We start from the raw sequence: 25,059 nt of genomic DNA on the forward strand, positions 1-25,059 counted from the left end.
GAATGCAGAAGGTACTTTTTTGAAAGCTATCCATTGCTTTATGGATAAAAGGGAGCCAAAAACAAAATTACAAATTATAGAATTTGAAAAAAATCTGCCAGAAAGTTTACCTTCTTCCATTTTATCTTCTATAATTATACATCCAAACCCAAAAAAATAAAACAAAACCACAGGTAAGCAATGTTTATTAAATAAAAGGCTTGCTATATCGCAGGCATTGTTACAAAGAAAAAGGCATACATAAAAACGTAACAGTGTGAAGAAAATGAACTATTACAATTTTTCAGCATTAGACTTAAGAAACTCCACGAATTCGTCTAAAAGCACTGGCCCTGAAAAACAAAATCCTTAATTTGATTTAATTTAGGCACTGACAAAAGTTACGTACAAGCTCCATCCATGTCATAGTTGGACAGGTCAGGTTGAATCATTCGACTAAATTCCAAGACATTATTCCATTGATCCCTGTTTATGACCTTGTTTTTGCATTTCTAGAAAAAAGGCATTTTAATTTGATGTACGTATAATACTTCCTAATAACATTGTTTGTCTTCATGTACTGTATTCAAAGTGTTTACAGTGATAATACAGTCAGCGAGCAATTTCTAGCTCTTGCATTCTTGTTTAAACCTGTATGTTCACTTTATTCTAAACTCAATAAAAATTTCCTTAAAAGCTCTAAATATTTTTATATTACATCCAAGTAAAGTTGAAACTTCTCCAGTAATGTCCATCGTCCAGAAAGCAGGACTTCCAACATGGCTTTGGCTGTAGGCAAATCAACAGTCCTTTGGCCTGCCTCCTAAAAAAATTAAATATTTGTATATCTTCACAATTTTTCACTGGATACAGTTGAGTTTCAAGAACTTAACACATAAAAGACAATGTGAAAAGTACTCAATGTTCATACCTTGGAAAAGTCAAAAGCGTATCTGTAAATGGACTTAAACATGGACGGATCCTCTAAAGATGAACGCAAGGATGGAATTTTACTTTTCAGCTTATTAGTAGAATCACACCTGAACAAACAATTCATTTACAAATTTTCACACAATAGTTGAGTTTAATTCCAAATTTTTAATTGACACATTAAATGGGCCACATAGTAGTTTCTGGGAAGCAAACTGACAAGTTTTCAAGTGTTTTGATATCAAGTCACAACATATTATTGAGGCTTCAAAGTTTTGGTTGGTATATTTTCAAAATGCAATCTTTGAGCTTTAAAAGTGTTAAATCAAATGTTTCCTCAAAATCTTGAACTTACTGGAGTTTGTGCATTCCTTTTGTCCATTCTTTCAGTGAAAAATATCCCATTTTTTGTGCACTTAGGTGAAAGGCAATAACCAACATTGCAATGTCATGGGGTTCCACTTCACATAGCTCACACAACTTTTCCACACCATCTGGTTCAATTTGTTCTTTGTTGCCTGCCATTCAATAGCTTGTTAGCACCTCATATTAATTCATCACAGTATAACATCCATACCAGCAAGTTCCTTGAACCATTTGATACATTTTTTCACCGCAAATGGTTCATGTTGCTTATGAGCAGATTTTTGCCTGGATGAAACTGACCAAAGTTCATCGATGCCTTTTTGTGTGTGAGCAGAACTGAAAGAGTTTCAACAACATACATTTTAATAGATTTTGATAAAGTTGTTTTGTTTTGTCCCATTGTTAATTTAACACTCTTGAAACGATTAGTTATATGTCAATAAAGTCAAAAAAAGAAAAAATACACTAAAGCAACAAATACTTTTTTTACTTTTCTCAGGAGTAATATGTTGTAGTAAAGATCCTGTTAGATCAAAACTGTTCACATGCAAAATTCTTGAGTACACAGTTAAACCACAATCACAGAAACATTTATTTCTCGGTTAAATTAAGTCCTGTTATCATAATTGTGGCGTAAATATACATAAGGTGGAAATCGTCAGGGTTATTGCAACAGAATGGGAAATAATTTCCAGAATCGCTCAATAAGCATACACAGTTAAACTGTATGTTTACAGACATGTGGTTCATAACATTTTAAATAGTCGCCTGCACTATGTAACAACACCTTGGTTAAACATTGCAATACCTGCTGTGTTTGGCGCGTTTTGCTCCAGACTCGTCAGTCTGTGATTTTCTCTTTTTACTGTGTTGTAAAGGCATTATGTTTCTCCATTGATCACAGACACATTTTGTATACAATATTAATTCATGTTTCTATATGCCTGCTCACTGGTATTTATATGTTGAAGTCCTAGGCAAAATAAAAAATAGGCAATATATCCACTAAAAAAATTAAGATAAAACCACTTTATATCAACTACTGAAAAAAAATTACTGTATGATACACCACAAAACGGCTGATTCGCCATTCATGCGTTTTGTAAGGTTGCATCACAAAGTACATGCATCGGACAACACCACGCCACAGATCTTCCCCGACGCTTGGTAATGTAAGTTGGTGGGGGTATTTACCTCAAAACAAATAACTTATTTCAAAAATGCCAAGTGATCACAATAGCTTAATCGGAAAAGGTGACAACTACAACACCGAACGTAACAATCTTTAGATAAGCAAAGTGGAGCCAATAATATTGGCCGTTTGGTCAGCAAAGTCGTCTGAAAGTAACACCAGCTGCACTGATGAGACCTTTTAGGTCGAAACAGTGGCCATCTGTCTGCAGCTTACACAATTCGTAACAATCTTTGTTTGCAAACAACAAGTATCATACACCTCCACTTTGCACAATCATTGCAGACAGAAGTGTCATCTCATTCACAACAACCTTTAAATAGTCGTTACAACGAAAAAACCTTTTACCAAGGATGTTTTTGTGATACCGGTACCGCATTTTGTAAAGAACCAATTGTGGATAACAGAATAATGTGTTTTGATTGACATGATCTAGAAAAACTGTCGTAATATTATTGAGGTACTATAAAAACTTCAATCACAACATCCTCAAAAATATAGCTGCATAAGAGATAGGTAAAATTGAGTGGATACCTAAGACGAATTAATATTTAATTACATTAGGCGCTCATTAATTACTTCATATTTTTGTTTGAATTGTTTTTACTCTATACCCAAAATATTTAATGCCACTTGAAATAACACATATTACTTACAATCTCCTTTAAACTGCCTTTCGTTAGAGCGAATTGGACAATATATGGTCCTTTTAAGAATCGTTTGCAGCGAGAGCGTGAAAAACATATCTTAATTAATCTGTCTTTTGCGTATCGTTTTTGACAACAGCGATGCGCGGAAAGGTGAGACAATTCTATTTTTATTCAAGTAATTAATTTTGTTAAAGCGATCAAGTTGCTTTACAGTTTATGAAACGTTTAAAATCCTTCAAAGAAAAACGTTGCAAGTTAAAGGTTCTAGCTCTGTATAGTTCATTTTGTAATCCCAATCAATACAATGTCATTTTGAATAAGAATAACTTGCTTAACCTAAAGATCTTGCTAAGCTGGCGTTAAACCTCGTTTGTGTGTTGAAACACATGCTCCACGTTTTCATAAGCATGAAAGTTTGCACAAATACGAACATGCTGCAATTTTTTGTTTGAGGGATGAACATTATGTTTATCTGCAATGGAACTTTTAAGATAACAAAATACCAGTGTACCGACGGAAATAAAGAACTAGTACAAAAGTTAAGGCGATTAGTAGGTTTTCAAACAATAGAAGTGTGTTGATGTAGCGTATTTGTAGTGAGGGGTAAGCGCCACATCCACATGTATGTAAATCCAGTTTCTAAATTTCTTCGGACAAAAATATTTAGATTTCTGTGTATCACTAACAAGACCCAGATTTTAAAATTTGTTCTTTTTGTGGGAAACTTTTTTAGTTAATCGTTGATATTGCGGAATAGTGAAGGATTTTCACATTTATTAGTTAATTAATTTTTTTTTTACTGATAAAATTTTGCTGATAGGTATTCCCACCACTTGCAAATTTCTTCCAAATCTGGCACAAGACCTTTCCTATGTTTTCCATGAAATGAAAATATATTATTCACTGGAAACAATGCATAATTGAGGGCTAGATACTGCCACAATTTAGGAACTAGTTGTTCGTATATTGTCTGTTCAATTTTTTGCCTAGATTGTGTGGAATTTCTTGATAATGTCATGCTATTCGCACAACTTTTTGTTTTTTGAAGTAGCTGCAACTACACTGTTAAATACGAGCCAGTGTTGGTTAACTGCAAGAAACTTTTTGTTGCACAAGTTGTTACTTGCTGTTAAAATTTACAAAAAATGTGTGCAAACGTTTTTTGCACCTGCAAGCCCTTTAAAATTGCAGAAATCATAGTTTGTTTTATTGTGTTCAGACCTATTTAGCCAGTATCATTTTTAGATTGTAAAACATTGTTTAATTATTTCAGTGGAAGAAGAAGAGAATGCGACGTTTGAAGCGCAAGCGCAGAAAGATGCGTGCAAGATCCAAGTAGATCTTTTCCACCTAAAACATTCATGAGTTTTGGATGCGTGCTGATATTCTTCATCATTACTTTGTTGAAACGCTGATTTTAATAGCTGGCAACTATGGGTGCAAATACAGAACTTCTGAATGTTATTTATTTTGTTGTGAAGCAAAGGCCAAGTCAGGATAATTTTGGATTTGTTTGGTGTTTCAAAGATTGTGATGAAACCTAATATAGTTTTGTTCAACGGGTCGAATACTCGGTCCCACGTGGAAGCGGCGCATAGCCGCTATTATATGTACGTGAAATATTCACGCTCGAGTGAACACAGGCGATAAAAAGGCGTTCTGCTGGGTTAAAATACGTTAAAATACCTCGCTTACATCCACCTCAAGCACGAGCATGGCTGTTACATAGGCAATCTTAAGAGATATATGTGAGACTATTTCCAAGGTGTTCAACCACGATAAGTACATCATTTGCCGGGTGAACCCCAAAAGATATTTTTTTCGGATGAACTAATAATATGTTGTGTAAAGTGCAAACTGATCACCGTAATTTGACGAAAAGCTACATGGGCTTAATTTATCAAAATATGGATTGTTGCTGTTGGTTGTATGGCATTAAGCAGAGATGTATGACCGGAATGCCAAAATAAGAACGCTGTTCTTTAACGCAGCACGTGGTTAAGATTGTGATTATTTTAGTCACATTGTCCGATTTTGAAGACTTTTATTAAATGCATCAGGATGATGACTTTTTTTGGGAACGCACAACCATAATTTGTTTTTTGGTCACGTGGGGGCTACAGAGCGCTTACATACAGCACCAAACATCTAACCCGCATTTGAACAAAATAGGTTTAGATGAAAAAACCAAGCACTTCAATCGAAACAAGAGCAAAATCTTAGAAATGACCGCGGTGAGGCAACCCTAGCTATCGGATACTACCTCAAGTGTCTAGTTTTTAGTCCACGAAAATTAAAACTGTAAATTGTCCTCACAGCTGTTCGTACATTTGCAGACTTAGAAATACATCTCGGATTGTAACGAAGTTTGTACAATAGCATTTATTGAATGCAAACGGATAGCATCATCACTTGTATGTAGCCAGCTACAAATAAAACACAGTGACAAAAAACATCTTCGAGGGAGCGCAGCAAAAAATCATCGACAAAACGTGGAAAAAGAAATCTGTTCCACATATATCAACACGTGACCATGTTTTTTCTTGTCATTGCACTGGATTTAAAAGTTCCTTCAGTTCGGTTCATAGCAGATGCCAAACCTCAGAGAGAGGATACTAAAGTTGTAATGAGTGTATTTGTAGGGGGAAATTCTACGAGGCGTTATACTGGCCTGCAAAATCATACTTGAGTTAATTTATCGCATTTTCCGATTGTTTGTCACATTGACCCAGAAGCATGGCAGTGATGAAAGCAAGCCGAGAGGATTTTCCCGTGAGAATTTAACGACTGTTGTGTCCCAAATAGTCAGGAGAAACAAAATTTTGTAAATTTATTCACATATTTAAGGCATATCATTTTGTATGAGAAAACTCAATGGTTTATTTTTTGTGTAAATTCAATCTTTTTACTTTTAACTTCCACCACTGCTTCAGAGGTTAAACCAATTTGACGTTCCGAGCTAATAAAGGCGCCTTTTCTCTATTGCTACTGGGTCAAAGATCCAAGCGTTAAGTTTTGGGAATAGGTTGGATGGGCGTAAATACCGAAACGGGGGCAATGCGTCTCGGTGAAGTTGTTGCAATAGGCGGGCACCAGATCTTGATCCAAGAAATTATGTACACCAAGTAGTCGACCGACCGAGCTTACAAACAAAGTAAAATACGCAAGAATACGGAACTTAAATAAAACACGACCAGAATTTAGTCCTGCAATAGCAATCTACATTCAAAGTTCGATCGTTTGAGGCAATATGCAGATTTACTTGTGCAGACTTGGTGTTAATTGCACCGCACCGCATCGTATACTCGTACCGGATGGAAATATCTAACGTCGAGAAAGCGAAGTATTTTGAAACAAAGTGTACAAATGGACCTGGTTTCGTCTTATACCGTTAGGACCGCACCGAGAAAAGCTGAAACCATGAAGACACCCGCGCCATAACTACGCATCCACATGTCAGAAAACCGTGACGTCATGTGTGACGTCGTCTTTCAACTGCCAGGGATGCGGTTTGTCGCATGTCTTGTTGTCCACAGGTCAATAAAATGAAAGCACAGTCGAGTAAAAGTTCGGAAACAGATAACGACCGCGCTACGTTGGCTCCATGACGTCATTAGAGTCAAGTGTTCGTTCCTTCCCATCTTGTGACGTGGCGGTAGACGGTTGGATGGGGGCGATGGTGCCGTTGGATGGGCTTTTGTGAAAGTTTGGAAGTGGGTCCGGTTTGAACGGTGGAGCTTTCGTGAAAGAATCATTCCCAAAAAGATTGTTTTCCCGTTCTGAAAAATATATGTTGGACGAGTTGAAAGAAACGTAAGTGTTAGGCTGTGATAAACTTAAAGGAATGTCACAGAGTAAAATTGAATATATTCTGGTACAAGAAGAAAATGGTATATGAAAAGATGAACGAAAACATTTTTTTTTAATTTGGTTTAGTTTGTTTAGATCCGGGGTGTACATCTCAAACAGTGGTGCCATTTTATTGTAAAACTATTACGTTTCACATATTTGTGAGACCCATTTTGTTGTCTAAAACAACATAGAAAAAAGAACAACAAATATTTTACATTATTGGTGCAAATCAGTCCGCATGCCAATATTTACCAATGGGCGCCTGACTCGATCACCCATATGGTTTTATCGGTGCAAATGTAATTTTATCTGTCACGTATATTGTTTATGTGCGTATAATAACTTTGTGTGCAAAAAAAAGTGAATTGATTTCCCCTGTGTTGCGGACCCCTGGTTTGTATTCAACGTTAAAATTTGTTTAAGTTGGGAAACGCACACACTCGGTGCTACCTACGTGCGTTTGAACCAAACTTTGAATACATTTATATGTTCGTTGCCTCAACTTACCAATCTCGTTTTTCCGTTGCCACTGATTTCTGTTGTGTTCCATGTAAGCAAAACACATTTTTCTCGCTTCGGTCATCGTTTTAACGATTTGAATGCGATTCGTGAATGCGGAACTGCAAAGAGTCATAATTTTTATACAATTAAATGCAAAATTAGGAACAAAAATCACGGATTTACTCATACTCATAATTCTGAGAATAAAAACACCGGGCCATATACTGTTATTAACACTGTCATGTTTAAGACGGTTGGTGTAGCTCCATCATTATAAGGACCGCGTCATTCAAACTGATCAGAATTATCAGATGCAAAATATTCATGGTATTAATTTTACAGCGCTGCCCTTTATTTTCAATACTTGTATATAAATCGGAAACTTAGGCCTATCTATTAAATGGTAAAACTGCACGACAGATTCGACTGTTTGATTTTTTGAAAAAAAAGATTATTTTGAAACAACAGCAAAATATATTTTCGTGCAAAAAACAGAAAAACTGATGATTAATATATCACATATATTGTGACAAACAGCGTCTAAGTGCATAAAAAGGTCCCCAAAACAATGCTTGTGTGACGTAGTCACTGTGTCCGTACCCATGTAGTAAAAATGTCAAAGTCAGCAGCAGGCCTACCTGTATGAACTACAGTCACTAAATCTTCGTTTCAAAACGTCATCGGCAGCGGAACTGCGTGCAGCAGCGGATGCAGCCTGGCCTCTTGTCCCAGAAGCACTATTCGCACGTGTTTGCAGGATATGGTCGTGTATAACTGGACCATTTACTTGCTTGTACATATCGAACAGAATGGTGAAGGTAGGCTCGATGACGTAATCGATGAATCCTGTGACGTAACATACGCACTCGCTTTATGCATTGAAATCAAGCTTTTATCCATGTTTCGAGAATTTTATCGTGTTTTTGTTGACGTAATACTGCCAACTCCACACACAAGTCTAGTTTTAAACGAAATAAAATCAGAAATTGCGCAACTTTAAAGTCAGGTAATATTTCTCAATTGAAAACGGAAGCAAACAAAATGGTGGTGACTGTACTTAAACATGGCGCAGTGTAACAAGGAACAACTCATAACCAGGTCTAACTTCAACGAAAACTATCAACTCACCTATTTGCGATTGGGCGACCATTGTTGTGTGTCGATCACACAGGGGTGAAAGGGGAAGTTTCAATTCTCTTTCTCTGTCACCTTGTTCGAAGAATTCAACCACCAACCTTTCTGTCCACCTGTCATCGTTCAAACAGAATGATTACGTTTATTTAGGGATAAAGCGTCACCGATACGTGAAAGTTAATTATCACTGAGCTTGAGATACGAATGCCTGTCGCCTTTTTAAAGCTAAACAGCAATGAATAGCGAGGACACGTCATTAGTTTAAAAGCAGTGGCCTTATTTGACCCCGTGACATTTTAAAGCTAACTGTATTTATTCCACTTCGTCCTTTCCTCCTTATTGGGACAGGCAACAATCAATACAACTCAAGACAAATGCAGTAGTGCCTAATGGTGGGAAAAAGTGACGTACGCAGGCGAAAGCAATGTATAAAGCATCACTGAAATCGCCAAAATTACTGCAAATCGCCAAAAGAAAATATGGTGGCTTATTTGTAGAAACGTGTTTGGAGGGATGTAGCATTGTTGCACAAAAATTTATTGTCATAACGTTTAGTCGTTTATTTGCTAAAGTGAATGATGTAAGTTTCTATTGGACGATTCCGGGAATCACTTCCTATTCTGGGCCGATGTTAACAACGATTTCCACCTTTTACTTTTGACCGCATTCATGAAAAAATGTATTTCTTAGGTTAAAATCTGTTGGCCTGTAAAAAACTAGGTGCGCCATATTCCCTTTACGTTGTTATTTTTGCAGCCACTGACGATGCTTTTTTAGCCAAATGTTGTTGTCTTACTTAATTAGTCAACAGATTTTAACCTTGGAAATACATGTTTCCATACTTGTGGTAAACGAGGTAAGGTTAGTTTAAATTTCTGCTCTCATTGTGTGGCTTAAAATATGCTGCCGCTGTCTTCTGTATGAAGAACTCAGTTAAAAGGGCACAAAATTCAATCAATCAATCAAGTGACTGATGCACAAATCCGATGTCACTGAATTAAAGTGCCTTTGCTTGTCAAGAAACGTCAACAACATAAACTTAAATGGCAGCAAAAATAATGAAGAAGAATGTAACTTACTGATGGTGAAGATACCACGGTTTTGAAGGATGGTTAATGTCGGCAGAATGTATCATCAAACACATCGCACGTGATTTCTCCAAACTAAGCCATAGATTAAGTTGAAATATGACCTCACCGTTTACAAGTTTTTTTTAGATAATTGTATGTTTCCTCTTTATAATTTTGGCACATTTATTATAACAAATTCGCCCATTTATCAAGTTTTTTGACACTGAAACGTTAGTATAGATCAGGGGACCAAACTTGTTTCTCAAAGAGCCATGTATATATATATGTATGTATGCGAGGTGACCCTGATTTTACGCATTTCTAACGCACTCAAACACACAATTTTTTTTATTAACAATGACCCCAAATCCACAAGTCAAAACAAACACTTACGTTTCTGGGTGAAGATTCGCTGCCTTCATTTTCTGAATCTGCCCAAAATGCTGGCTCATGTCAGTGGCAAGCACCATGTCGATCATTAGAGCTCGACATTCCCTAAAAAGCAATTTTGTTAATATGATGTCTGCCTATATCTTCACCAATGCCATCAGCATCTTACTGGTAATCATCTTTGGTCATGTTGACAAGAATGTCGCAGTCATCCTCTTGCATTATCCTGAATGCTGAGCTGATGTGATGGTTTTCCAATACTGACCGGTCATTGTAAAGTTGTGCGAGTGGAGACCTTTGTTAAAAAGCAATTTTTGATGATATGGTAAAGGGCGAACGCGTAGAAGTACACTGAATACCGCACATACCACAAGTCTACAGCTGATACACAAGCAATTAACTTAGGCTGAGAAGAAAGACAATTATCGAAAACTTCCATATTACCTACTGTCGTACGCCGTATACATTATTCATAAATAAGCATGGGGCCAATAATATGAATTCTGTAAACTGCATACATATGGCTACTGTTTCGAACTATAATGTCTCATCAGTGTACTAAGGATCGTGCCGCCAAACGGTCAGGTAAAAAGTGACTATACAATCACTGTCATCCGTTGGGCACCAATTTTATTTTTCGGGCTTTATTGCTTAACATTAGTTAAACTTTCTTCCATTTTTGTGTATTTACAGTCCAAAGAACGAAATATCTTGTTGGGATGTTGTTTGCACCACCTTGTAGTTTTACTGCCACACAACCAATATATCCAGTTCAGTATGTTTAAAATCAATTTGACAAAGTCTGTCATAGCCCTTAGGTCACTGTTTGTATAATTCCAGCCGCAAATCATGCACTAAAAAAACTGCTACTGTACCATATACGGCCCGAGACATTTCGGACCATTACCTTTAAAAAACTTACAGAGATACAGAAACTAGCCTGTCAAAGTGGGACCCATTTAGTGCCCATGTTACACACTGCGAGAGTATCGTATGTTCTGTCATTGGCTTACCTTGTGTTGGTATGAAACGTGTTTGTGGTTCCAGTATGCTCGAGGTCGTGGACAATTGCCGCTGTAATCATCGCGAAAATCTCTTGGTCCGAAAGCCAATGCTAAAACACATGATTGAACGTAACAATTACGTTTGTTGTGAAAATGTTTTTTGTTTATATAGTAGCCTATTCCAAAAGCTCATCACCACTCAAAATTAACGAGAAATTCGTCAAATATCATTAAAAATTAACGAAACATCATTTGATCAAATTTGACATCTATTGCCACGCAATCTCACAATGGCCCTCACTCCATACGTCACAGCTTCAACAACGTCGCCATTAAGCTGTCAATCAAACGCCATTGTGACGTCACAACAAAAAGGAGACAAAATCACCATTGTAATGCGTTACGGCAATTTATTGTCTGATTTGCAGACTGAAGTGTCGGCGTTTCGGATATAAATAGACACCCTATGTGACGTCATATATGTCATTATTTCGTAAGAATAGGGCGGCGCTGGCTTCATTTCTGTACGTTGTAATGTATTTAGGCGGTGGGCATCAATATTATTTTAGGTGTATCACAACAAACGCGAAAGACAAGTTGCTAGGGAGAGGTCAGGCTTGACCCCAGCGGAGGTCAATTTGGCGACCTTTTTCATCCCACAAAGCCATTTGTGATGTCATTAATGGCGCACAAACGAGGAGAATGTGTTTAATTGAAAAGTAAACCACAAAGTGGCGGTTCAAGCGGTCGATTTGGTCAAAACCTGCACTTAACAATTACAGCACTTTGCCACGACATGAATGAAAATACAAAACTAAAAAACACCATCTACCACAGACCACTACAGGTGTTCAAAAGTTTTTTAACGGACGATTTAAGTCAAATTATACATGTTATAATCCCTTCACTCACCACAAAACCGGACTGGACAAGCATACAATTCAAAGTTTGTGCGACATCTGCAGCATGTATAGGATTGTGGTATCGGTTATTATGTCTCCTGTATCCTTGTTGGAGCTTGTGGCAATAACTCCACAGAGATTTATGTGGAATCTGAAAGCAAAAAAATCACAGTTTTAATGCTTTTGTGATGAATTCTATAAATGATGCTTTATTTAAATCTTAACAGTATTATTGATTAGCCTTTCAAACGAAACACCCAAGACGTTAAAGTATATTAATATTTTACCTTAAATTTTCGAATGAGGTCGTATTTGTTGAGAAGGTGAAAATAAACGTATTTAAGTGAGTTTCCGTCACTGGTTTGTTCAAGATCAAAAACATCGAACGACCAATTGTCACCCAGCTGTCAACGTAAAAGTAATGATTATTAGTTGCAGTATATTGACTATTATGTCGACATCAGCCTTACTCGAGTCAAATTCTTTTGCGTTACTCACTTGGAAAATTTCACAGTCAATTTCATTTGACACAAGGTTTTTAATTTTGTGAAACTAACGGTATGGCTTGCAGTCGAGAACACAGCACATTTCAAGATGTTATGTTTTGAATATTCTATTTTAAACTGAATTTAGTGAGAAGAGTTCAGACCAGCAGACCTTAACGCGCAATTAGGAGCTGAACAGATTTGTTAGCGCATGTTTTCCTGAAAATGTGGATTAAATCACACAAAGGGTTTGCCATGCTGTTCCCACACCTGCCAGGGACGTATTATCTAAAACCGGCCCAAACAATGGCAAAAAAAGACCCCCAAGGAGCTTTGGACGAAAATAACAGCGTCAAGGTCACCTTGAGTTTTTCGACAACCACGGGTGGTAAGTTGTTTGTGTTCTCGATGTTTTTCCGGAAAATTCTATCGACGAACATTCCGGCTTGCACAGCGTGGACGACACTGCGAAGCGACCTTTTCTCTGTCTCCCTCTTGTATCTAACATCTGCCAGAAACAAAAATAGAGCCATAAAATTAGTACGTAAGTTCACCCCGGGCAGGAAAACGTAGCATCCGCATTTGATTTATGTTGGTACTATTATTGCTTTAGTGGATTTGGGGTCGCAGTCATAGGTGGTCATTTTTGCTCTCTGATATCCTCTAGTTGTTCATTTTAATACTCACTCAACTAAGCGGTATGTCTATTATTTCCCAACCATATGGGTTTCAGGGAGGGCGTTCAACAGAGCCTTGTTACTTTTACCTGCTTTTGAGTTACTGAAGGTCTGTAAGAGCCACCGTTTGATTTCGGGTGGTACAGGGGTTTCCCCGTTCAGGTGGGTCGACATCTCATCTTCAAAACTATTCGTTTCCGCCGAGCTGTGAAAACAGGTAATGTGGTTTTGAATATACCGATTTTAGGCCACCGGTTTGTCTATGATACAAAATAAACAAAGCTCAAGTGCTCGTGTGTGCCAAGCAAATGCATATGATTATCACGCAATAAATATCAGCGAACGTTACTTCGTCACACGAAATCGTTCCGATAGAAGCTCAATAAATCACAAGTTGAGCTGTGACAAGTCAACAAATGACCGAAAATCACATTAAAAACGGGAAACAGGCAATTGAATCAACAAGCAGATGACTAATGACCGTCCGCTGTTTGCTCATAAACCAAGTAAAACGCACTGTTTTGTAAACATTCATGTGCTGGGCTTAGAGCGCAATATGTGAATGAAACCAACTTATTGCTGTTGCACAGAGAAATATCTTGCCTGGCTAATGCTACAAGAGTATTTTGTGTACTTTGAAATACCTTAGGTCTTTCAGGTGCCTTGATTCCAACACCGAAATTGCGTATTGTATATTTTGGCGTAGGATGTCCGCAGAACAGAGGTGAGTGTCGTCCAGCTGACCAACCAAACCGCGTAACCTGATAACAATGGAGTCTATAAGAGTAACACCCAGTTTGTATGTCAGTAAAACAAACATTTGTGACTGGCACTGGTCTGACGTTCGCGATATCGAAGTTAAAATGCCATGAATTGAATATCAAACATACTTTTGTAAAATCCTATATGCTGCAAACATACAGTTGCTTAGTAGGAAAAAGTTTCTGTTAAATTCCCCTTAAATAATAAAAATCCAGTTTCTGTACAGCAATTATTTTAACTCAAAACAAGCACGGTTTTAACGCTAACACGTCATAAAACAAAAAAAAAACAGACCAATCGCCAAGCACAAACCTGAGGGCTGCGTGATCGAGCGCATCATCTTGCTTAGGGTCAATGACCTCTCCACAGCGAAGGTTAATTTTAGCGCACGTGGCATTTCGCATTTCGTCCCATGCGGCAGGGTCGTCCACTGGGAGGGTGTTTCGGCGTTCAACCGACACGGAAACATTGCTGAGGCGATCGGCCTGGCCACTGGCAGGCCGGGAACATGTTGACCCCCCCAGGGTTCCGTTTTCCAGTGGCCCGGCGCCGTTCACCGTCACGTGGTTGGTGGAAGGCGACTGGCGTTTCGGGTTTCTTGCTGGAGGCTCTGCGTAACATTCAAACCAAGGTTAAGGCAAGAGTTTGTCAAAAAGACAGCAATCATGACAAGCAGGACAGATTTCAACGAACGTCGCACAGTATTGCAAATGGTGTAAACAGATAAATACCAATTTTACCTAAAACAACATTGTACGGTTGAGCATTGGCTGATTCAAAAACTTCTCACAGACCAAACGAACAACGACAAACAATGTGACTATTCTCTGAGACCAACCACAAAAACAAAAGCGGAAGCATTTTGCGGTGAATGAGGGCGGCAAAAAGTTAATTACGTTTTAATGGGCTTTGCAGAACCTATTTGACTGCAATGGTATATTACGAACAGGTCATGTTATATTCTTATCACGGAATGACTACAGTTATGTCAAAACCGCAATTTGCTGTTGTTTAGCAAAAACTCTGCTCTTAGGCATTTTCCGTGCGAATTTTCAATGTTTGTTTAAGTGAGGCACTAGCATATGGTCTGCTGTCAGCTGTCAATCATCACCAGTACCACCACTATACCAATTCAACCAACAGGGTCCAATGAACATCTCTCCGCAAAAACACATTTTCATCCCATATGATTGCCATGTGTAGGGGATATATATGGTTAATACAGAGCCGTTTATAAATCGCCAAAGGTAATACAAGAACAAAGTTATACTGTATAAGATTAGTTCGCAAGCTGTCACTGGTTTCCTCTTTACCTTGACAGGCCTGCCTCGTTGGAAAGCAAATCGCAAATCTGAAGTTGGGTACGTTAAAGCAACCTGACATGCCACTTGTGTAAATTCCAGACAGACTTGATTTCTCTTCAAGAACGATTTTTGAACAGAAGACAGTGAAATTGTACGACTCTTCTGAGAAAATAAAACGAAACTTTTCTCAATGCAGTGCGTTCCACAACACCGCATGTAACAAACGAATCGCCACAAACACGAATGGGCATTCGACTTTCACCGTCTGCGCCACTTTATTCAGGTTCCCTTTTTTACATTTCCAACTCGCCGCACAAGAACCGATGTCGCCTGAGTCTCAAGAAATCCCGAGTACAGTAATGGGTTGCTACCCTTTCCACGTACTAATTTGACTTGACAGAGTGCGTCATTTGCAAGTGGCAACAGCACTCGAATAAAAACGTTCCCCGACCGCCGAAAAACTATATTGGAGGGCACATCTTTCGGGGGTGCGCATTGGGACATTAAGGGCCCGACGCGGACCGAAAGCGGCGCCCAATGCGCAAAGCAGCGCACGGGTGACATAAATTATTTACCTCTGCTTTTAGTAGTGACGGCCAACGACAAGTTCGCCACTGGGTGAACAAACAAATTAATTCCCGGAGACAAAAGGACACGACCGACTTCGTATGATATGCGGGGCGCGTTTTATAATTTATGAGTTACAACTTAGGCTGTTTCGGTTTTACTCATATATCGAACCGACTACAGGTATAGGTCATCCAGAGAATTCTAATGTTGTAACTGTACAAAAATATCAGCAAGGTGCTATTGGATTAAACCGAAAAAGGAGCAACACGTGCTTTACCTGCACATCACAGGTAGCGCCGACAGCACAACAATAAAATACAATTACATTTTGTTAACAGAAACCTTTAAAGTGGACCAGAGTGCTCTTTTTTCAAAGTGAATTGATCCAAAGACCTTGAATGCATGAAATCTAAGTGAACAACATCAGTATAGTTCCATGCGAATTCTGGTGAAGCTTAGACAAGTCGCGCAAACTGCTGCTCAAATATTTCCTTCACTGTCTCTTGATCAGTACATAAACACGCTGGCAAGGGTAGAGTTAAACAAAGTTCCACCTACCCAGGTCGGCGGTACTGTTGATGGGTTTAGAAATGAGATCATCAATTAGAGTAGCACGCAAATATCCGGCACTCGTACCGCGGGGAGGTCGTTGAACAACTAAACAAGTCTGACTTGTGTGCGTTTCGCGCAGTGCTTGTGGCCGCGAAGAGTATTGACGTCCTTGTGCGTGTCAATCTTGTCTTTGATGCCGCGCCTCTGGGAGACGTTTATGTGCCAAGTGACGCCGTTTAAAATGTCGCAATGCGTGCTTCAGTTGTCATAAAACCCGCATCGTTTGTAGTCGCCTTATTGTTTGTCAACATACACTTAATTGTTTTCACCTGCTTCTTGTTGATAAAGGATATTTTGCAACATAGACAAAAAGTTTAACACAACTTTGGGTGCATCGTTGCATAGTTTCCATCGCTTGCTTGCTAACGTACAAAGTTGCTGATAAAAAGCGTACAGAAAGGAACGCTATTCACGAAATTTGTCGTAATTCTGATAATAAAAAGACTGGCCTATAATGCATATTACCATGGTTTATATATTCAGACGTTTCGGCAATAACTTGTGCTATCATCAAAGAGAGAGAAAATATTTGTAAACTTACCACAGCGGTTTCGACTTGGATTCGATCTTTTCCTTCTTACAAATAACCTTTGTCTCGGCATATTAAGTTTGCAAGTACAGAATTTGCAACATGACAACTTTTAGGAAAACTGCGTTCCGAAGCTAACAAAGAAACTTAGTCCTGTAATAAAACATTACTTCCTAAGAATTTACAACAGAGACTGGAAATCAGGTGTGTACAACACAGCCAATGCATGACAGCAGTGTTCAGCAACAATTCCTAATCTATGTCAAAAACTCTTGCAGAATTGCACTGAAAGACCGCATTGCGGTTTTTACTGCTGGTTAATCCGAAAAATCTTTTAGTGACAAGCCATTTGGCATTTGGCCAACTACTCATAACTGGCAATTTAGAACGCCAGCTCAACATTTACCAACAGAATCCATAGCAGGTTTACAAAACGTTTCACCTTGTTTTATCTTTAAGTTGTCTTAGGCGTCGATTAAGTTAGGTTGAAAATAGCGACCCAAACCAAATGTACCTACTATCATAATGACACGTACAGTAAGCGTTTTGCTTTGTTTTGCTTAGCCTTGTCATCCACATTACACGATTCCTGCCTTGCTGCATCTGCCATTGCAAAAACGCTATTGTGATTTTATAGTTGCATTGGTGATGCGCAGCTGCAAACGACAGTACAGGTCTTACTGAAAGCAATACCTTTATCTTTGCATGCACCATTGCGTTGGCTTTGTGTGAAATAGCATTGAGGGCAACGTAAGGAAAACGGCAACATTATCGGCACAACACTCAGTTTACGCGAAGCATGACCATTTCAAGTTCTTCAAAAATGCGGTCAGACTTTTAAAGAAGGTAAAAAGCGCCAAAAAACACTTGACGTTTCTCGGAAAACCGAACCTAGCTAAGTTGTGTCAGTGCGTTTTGTTTGCAGGGTCACAAATTTCCCACTAAAACTGGACGACTGGTTTCACATCAACGCTTTATTATTCTGGAGGTGACGTATCTCAAGCAAACACACTTACCCGTGCGTTACCACACATTTTCCGCTATCCAAAACACCTCACTTAATACAACATCGCTCAATACTAGAAAAATGAATTGATAACAAGGCAAGTGCGTTTATGGTCGGTCCGTGTTTTAACCGATACCAAAACTGAGCCTGTTGGTGACGCAGCAGATGAAAAGTGTGATTGGTTTCGTTCATATTGTCCGACATTGAAGACCATTTTCAATTGCGTCAACGACATTTTATTAAAAAAAAACGTGCAATGATTTGCATTTTTGTATCTAACGCTCAAATACGTCCTAAAATGTCTGCCATATTTCGCAACATAGCTAACGGAAATATGTCAATAAGCACGCTTATAAGATAAAACAAAGTGCGAAAATAAGCACATATCTTGGCAACCTGCTTGTTACGTCGAGTTCATCTATAGTGTAGTATTGTAGTACTGTTGCTGCAAACAGTTACCAAACTACTTTCTGGTGCAGTAAACCAAAAGTTTTCGGTTACTCACGTCTATTCTCTAAATTGTGTAAAACACCGCAATTTCTCGTTGTTTTACGTACTAACCGTGTAAACACACTAAACGACACGCTTTCGCCGCCGAACTGAGGTTCACTTCCAACGAGCAGACAGGAGTCAACAACAAGTACCCTCGCAACGCTTGCGCTTATGCGAAACTTCACGGATGTTGTAAAGCGAATTAATGGCGAGCTCACAAGGAAGGAAACAACACTCGACAGTAACAAGCTAACTAGCTGCGTTGTTCTGTGCTACAACCACGGTAAGCAGCATAAAATGCACGCATTGAAATAGCATGGCGGATACGACAGACCGACAGTCGCATTGATCAATGCATGCATGTTGTGGCTTGACGAAAGAATCTTTTAATAAGTGGTGAATTATACCTGACGGCCTTTGTTATTTAATAATTGCGAATTACGCACTGACCAATTAAGGTTTGTTATAACCACATTGGATCTCTACCGCAATGTGAGAGTGCCTTATAAAGGCGCGGGACAAAAATAAGGCATGTTTTTGAGCTATGTTGAACTGTCAACTTCTACTACCTCTGCAACAATGTCTGAAATATGGAATGGTCGATTTCGTTAAACCTACAACGCAACTCACATATCAATATCTCTATATCACTTTCTGCACAAAAAACAAAAATCGTTCTAACAAAGATGTACTATGCAATGCTATAGACAAAATTCTTTGTCCCGACCGTTTTTTGTAAGGCCACAACGCAAAACCACACACTGCCCGCAGTTGACCAGCGAGGCCAAAAAACGTCACATGTTAAAATGTTGCTGTCGCCAATAGTAATAGCATTTTGTGGTTATACACAGGCCGCATTCTTTTTTCGACCTCTTATTTCCTTGGACTGGTACTGCACACTGTTCCAGAAACTTGCAAACAATTTTGCAATCGGTTTCTAATTAAGGGCTGCAAAATCAACACACCCCAAGAAAACTGAACGCCATGTCGTGCAAGTTATCATTCTGCACCTCTTTGGACAGCTTCCGGGGTCCGTGAAGCCATAAAACCACAATAGGATAAAGCATCATAACATGCGTTAGCTCGAGTGTGCCATTAGCAGCGACCACCCCGCGGCGAAGTAGGCAACGTCGTGATTTAAAACATTAATTGTTGCCCCTGTCGGGGCGATTGCCTTCACTTTGAAAGACCTTCAATGATAATTAGCCACTGATGGACAGTTCACTCTAATCGCGACGACATTCACTGAGCGAGTTAACTCCAGCTAAGGCGTTTCATTATTAAACACCTGTCATTCAGCGCTTTGCAGCTGCTTTCGCAATTTCATTGACCGACAAAGGCCTAATCAGTCAGAATTAAGTCATATACCACAACGCAACAACAACACCAACCAACACAGAAAAGTATGCCTAATTATAAAAATTGCGTGTGTTAAATTTGACCATATCTAAACATGTACTGTAAAAGTCTTGACCACAGTAACACGTTATACAAATTCTTTTCCCTATGACAACCTCTGGGTATTTCATGTAACGATGAAAAAACCAAGATGACGCATCATTATTCCAAAACCATCGCTGGGGTAAGCCGCAAAACAGCATAATGTATAACAGAATTAATGCGCGTCACCTGTAATCCTTGCATTCACGCGTCAAACCACAAACGTATTCGTGGGTATGACAATTCACATGTTTTTAGCCAGTTTTATTTTTAAAGAGATATTATATATATGTTTAAGCGCTATTTAAAGAGCGAAACAAGAGCATTACGTAGAAAAATATGAGGATAACTGTATAACTCGACAGCAGCCCTACGTACAAGCTTGTCCTATAACCTATATAGCCTTGCCATGCACACAGTAGTATCATGACACACATGCATTTCCCTGAACCGCTCCAATTTTTTTTAGCACACCGACTGATAAACATAGAGGTTTGTTGAAATTAAAGTTTGGCAACAATCCGCAACCTAGCGGAATTGTCACCACGGGTTACTTTTGTTTTCTATAAACAACCACGGTCTTGTCGTCTAACAGTGGGAAGTAAATCCCGCGATTGTTCCTTAAGGCTTCCTGACAACCGTCACGGCATTCAACGCAACAATTCAGTGCTTGCCGTTGCTTTTAACATTGGCATTGATGGGTACACAGCACTGATGAATTCAATGCAAATTATCTCTTGCTTAATAATTGACCGCAGAAGACTAATAATGCCCGAGCAACTGAGAAATAATTTTCTAAAGCCACAAAATTCTGTTTTATTATATTATATGTCAACCATATTATACACCTCCATACAGCTAATACGTTCACCAAAAACATTAGGCAGAAAAACGGACAAGAAACCGATGTACGTGCGACAGTTTAATCAAAAACATGTCGCACAAACCTTTAACCGTAGTTCAATTCTTGTTTTGGAAAATGCAACAAGTCCCTCCAGGGAAATCACGCAAAGGCTATGCTCGCTCTCACATGATCCGACAGCTTCCGAAAGCTAGAACTTCGGAAATGGCGGGTGGTCGTGGTTAACAACACCAACCGTAAATAAATTTCAGTCTATAAAAAACGGGTGGCCTTCCATTAACGACACACTTCCCGTTATGACGTAACAGTGATGTTCGATCGCCACTCTCATACAGGAAAACATACTATATAAGCCATAATACGTGCTTTCCACTTTGAATACATCTAGGGTTAAAAATGATTTTATTTTTGTGACCATTTATTGTCACATGGGGCAGACGGGAAACGTCTATTCAATGGAGTTATTTCTGGCTGTAGGTATTTTTACACAGCGTTACAAGCAAGGTTAGGAATAGTGTTTAACCGGGTTGCTACACTAGTGATCTCAGTTACAATAAAAATAAAGTTGATTTTCGAATGGATTTTCATTTGACGAAAGTCACTTGTGCAACAAAAATAGCAATTACTTCTGTTTTGTGCGATCTCTGGCTCAACGTTGCAATTTGAATCAACCATGCCTTTAAACAAACCGCAACAATACACCGATGCGATAGCTCACTGGTAATTTAAACGACCAAATCTCGCTTGTCAAGTCACAGAAATACCAATTAATTTATTAGTGGTTATGAGTGTTGAAAACATTCCAAAAACAAGTGCTGCATCAAATGTCCTCATAAACACTTGTATAAAATGCATAAACACACTTGTAGGCTCTGTATAAAATAAACATTCTCTAAACTTTAGACGGCTGTATAAACGCTTGGTTGGGATTGGTAATATAAACAAAATAGACAAACCTAAAAACAAGTAGTTAGGAGCAAGATAACTAAAAAACCTCCATCAACATTCTGCAATACCAGCTACATTCGAGAACGTTTTAGATAATTAATCGTCGCATTTCCTTTATTTGTCGTCAACCAAATTCCTGTAATTTCGGCCTCATGCCGTACTCGTGTTTCGATTTGTGAGACTGTTGTCGCAAGACGTTTTACCTTTATCGATCAGCTCGTATAAAAACATACGTGACGCGCTATACGTGGGGATTTCCCACGTAATATTGCTACAGCAGGTAAGGGGAAGGTGAAATCAAGGGTCGTAAAAGGCAAACAGTAGGTCGAACTCGACCAGACTAACAGTCATATCACTGAGCTATGGTTGTGAAACAAAGATAATTAAAAAATTAATCCTCTTTACACTTGAGTAATGAGAATGACGATCCATAATAACACACAGCTTTATGCATTGAGGAAAGACCCCTTTTCTCACGAGGAAAAATGTAATTAAACCCGGAAATAGTCAAAGCCGATAAGCCTTTTTGTGACCGATTAATAAAGGACGCACTGGGACACCATTCGGAATTACCAACCAAACACAGCCAATTCTGAAAAACGCCATGTGAACGGATGGCTGTACTGCTAATTCAAACCCCAAAAAATTCTTTTATGCGACAGGTTAACGGAAATTGGACCTTGAAAAGTTTGTAATATATATATCCACAACAAAGCCACATGAAAGAAGTCGACATAGAACCACATGAAGCACTTTCAAAACAGTGAGACGGCCTATTGCCTGTTCAAGAAAGCCAAACGGTTGGCGCCCCACACAAAAGAAGTGAAAACACACGGCCGCTCTCAGACGGCAATACGCCACGACAACGGCAACGACCGTGAAAGTTTTGTTTTATCTCTTCAGCTACGTGCCAGTAGTGTACGTTATCATGGCTTCCTTGCAATTAGAAACGTATGTAGCCCCCATATACTGTGTTACCAGCTAGCAATAACGGTGTTAATTTCACAATCGTAAAATTCTCCATTCGTGTCACGCAAAATAGCATACAAAATGGTTGATTTGAAAAAGTAAACCTTGCTATTGCAACAATATCAAATTAGGCAAGGCGTTTGCCAAAATTAAACAAACACTCTTCGGAAATACGACCTGACTGTTCCTTACAAATCGAATTTTTTGGCCAAGGGATATCCCACACACCTGAATAACACTCTGCCAGACAATCCAATAAGGACCCTATGGCGATTATTTGTACAAAGTGACTGTCATAAAGAAAGAACCCAACTCATTTTCATTAAAACTTGGTAAAAGTTTTTAGGGCCGGTTTCATTCAGCATGTATCGCTACCAATTGCTTACACTTCTATGCTTCATCAAAAGACTTCTCCAAAAATTAGCTATTTAACAACTACAAACTTAAACTAGCCTATACGTTGTGTTGACTCGTCTTTCGTGTAAGAGCATACGTTTTGGCATTAAATCGATCAATCGACAATATTGGCTGACGTGCAAGCATCCGACATCCACAAAAATTCGAGGTATTGTACAAACATCGCGTCTGACAACTTCCCACTTCTTTGGGGCGTTGAAACACGGCTGAAATACTAAACGCATCCACTACACAACCCACTTACCCATCGTGACTTTGTAATTCACTCCGTCCACTTGTATGAGGCGTGACACCTTACGTGTTACTGTCTTGCCAGTTGAAGTTATACCAGTTGTAATCTTTGAATCCGTACAATCTGCTTTAGCTTTTGTCTGCTTAGCTACTGTCCTCGGTGTGGGATTTTGTACGTTTTGTTTCTTGTTGTCGCCCGCACTTGTAGTTTTTTCACTCATAGTCGCCTTGACGAGACTATTTAATGGTCCAGTGGGCCTCCTCGGACAAGTTTCCGCCTGCCTAATGGCCGGAAGACTGTCACAACGACGATTCCACGCCGAGTTCTGATTTAAATCTTTGGGTACTTCGCAGGTCAGACACTGACTTTGACCAAAATCGCGATCCCCAACCCTCGTTTTCCTTAAAAATCGTCGCCAATCAAAGGTTCTTGTTCTGTAGTTCGTGCAACCCCCCGAAAGTAGTTTGCGTTGCCTGACTTGGTCGCCGTTGACTTGACTAGAGCACGGTGGTGGATTGGACGTAGAGCTTGAAGAAGCGTCAAGAGGTAATTTTTTTCTGCAACAACCGTTTAATGAACGGGGTTTACGACGCTTGGGACCGCCACTGTCTAACTGTAAAACTTGATCATTGCTAGACCGATGAATTAGGTTGCCTGTAAGCCCGGCGTCTGATTCCAGTCCAATAGATAGCCCGTTCTGGTGCAATACATCGGCACACAAAAAGCGTCCAGTGACTTTGTCCAGGCAAACTTGTGCGTTGCCGTGTTGGGTACCAGCGGTTCGAACCAGGTAGTTCATACCCTGATGGCATTCTCCGTGTTCGTACATCTTTTGTTACTGGCAATAATTGTTTAACAATGCGTCCTGTGACGAAAAAAAACAGCATTCACAGTGATGTGACCTAACAATGAGGCAAATGGCGAGGCAAAACAGTCGTTATTTACTCGAGGAGGTTCGAGGTTTGTGTCGACTAAACAAGTTTGACGTTTTCACTCTTTCGAAGCTACAGGTATTGAATACACAACAAATCACAATACTGTGTTTGTACTTTACCAACAATTTCTCAACAAACATCTGTTTCGGCATTCAATCGGTATTAAGATATTGACTGACAGACTAACAAAACCTTACCAGTTTTAAGCCTAACATGTATGTTTCGACAGTTGTGCTACATGTCACTGCTGATAACAAAGTGACCGTATTAGACACGCAATATATAAGCTTGCCCTGTTCCTTACAATCGCTAAGTATTGACTTAAAAGATCCCCATGTTTTCAAAGCAAAACTTGAACTACGCAAGGTAGGAAACGCCACAAACCCAGTTCCGAGCAAAAACAACTCAAACGGTTTTGTGTACTTAGACTTCGGCGCTGACAAAACAAGTCTTATTGCAGGAAAGCCAAACTATGGTGTAGCCTACCCTCATGGCGTAGTTTCCCTTTAAGACTGTTATAAAAATACCAGTAGCGGAAGTTATCCACTGCCTAAAAAAACATATACTGACTCATGTCATTAGAGTTCTACCTCCACGTTGCACCAAGCATTGACTGCAACCTCAAATTCCAATCTACCGCAAATTTGATGTGCGAACGGGCGAATAAGCACAGTCGCTTTTAATTGTCAAACTTAAACCGATCTCGCGAGCGCCTCAAAATACCAATTACAGTTTATTTCTGACGTTACACAAAAAAATTCAACAGCTGTACTCACTACATCATATCATGACGTCACGCTGCGACATACCGGACGGGTAGCATACCAATCATAGCACGAGCTTACTTGT

The 25,059-nt window shown here is 39.1% G+C and overlaps 2 protein-coding genes and 1 long non-coding RNA gene across 3 annotated transcripts; 1 reads left to right on the plus strand and 2 right to left on the minus strand.

The window, feature by feature from the left end:
* Positions 1-174: 174 nt before the first annotated feature.
* On the minus strand, positions 175-2,261 carry LOC145913471 (DCN1-like protein 4). Its single transcript, XM_083001138.1, has 7 exons — positions 2,084-2,261; positions 1,487-1,611; positions 1,265-1,427; positions 911-1,019; positions 698-802; positions 389-491; positions 175-332 (listed from the first exon to the last, which is right to left on the minus strand). The coding sequence occupies exons 1-7, from the start codon at positions 2,155-2,157 to the stop codon at positions 274-276; spliced, it is 738 nt and encodes a 245-aa protein (XP_082857264.1). The 5' UTR covers positions 2,158-2,261; the 3' UTR covers positions 175-273.
* An 889-nt stretch (positions 2,262-3,150) lies between these two features.
* Positions 3,151-4,581, plus strand: LOC145914112 (uncharacterized). Its single transcript, XR_014403359.1, has 2 exons — positions 3,151-3,267; positions 4,391-4,581. It is a non-coding gene; the product is annotated as an uncharacterized LOC145914112 (long non-coding RNA).
* Positions 4,582-5,484: 903 nt separating this feature from the next.
* LOC145914689 (uncharacterized) lies at positions 5,485-24,136 on the minus strand. Its single transcript, XM_083002504.1, has 15 exons — positions 23,288-24,136; positions 14,207-14,504; positions 13,777-13,893; positions 13,222-13,337; positions 12,818-12,963; positions 12,258-12,374; positions 11,981-12,121; positions 11,078-11,178; positions 10,234-10,359; positions 10,068-10,169; positions 9,684-9,767; positions 8,599-8,717; positions 8,109-8,316; positions 7,477-7,589; positions 5,485-6,896 (listed from the first exon to the last, which is right to left on the minus strand). The coding sequence occupies exons 1-15, from the start codon at positions 24,102-24,104 to the stop codon at positions 6,709-6,711; spliced, it is 2,793 nt and encodes a 930-aa protein (XP_082858630.1). The 5' UTR covers positions 24,105-24,136; the 3' UTR covers positions 5,485-6,708.
* Between the last annotated feature and the right edge of the window lie 923 nt (positions 24,137-25,059).

Source organism: Ascidia mentula, chromosome 9, assembly GCF_947561715.1.
Source record: "Ascidia mentula chromosome 9, kaAscMent1.1, whole genome shotgun sequence".
Taxonomy (NCBI): Eukaryota; Metazoa; Chordata; class Ascidiacea; order Phlebobranchia; family Ascidiidae; genus Ascidia; species Ascidia mentula.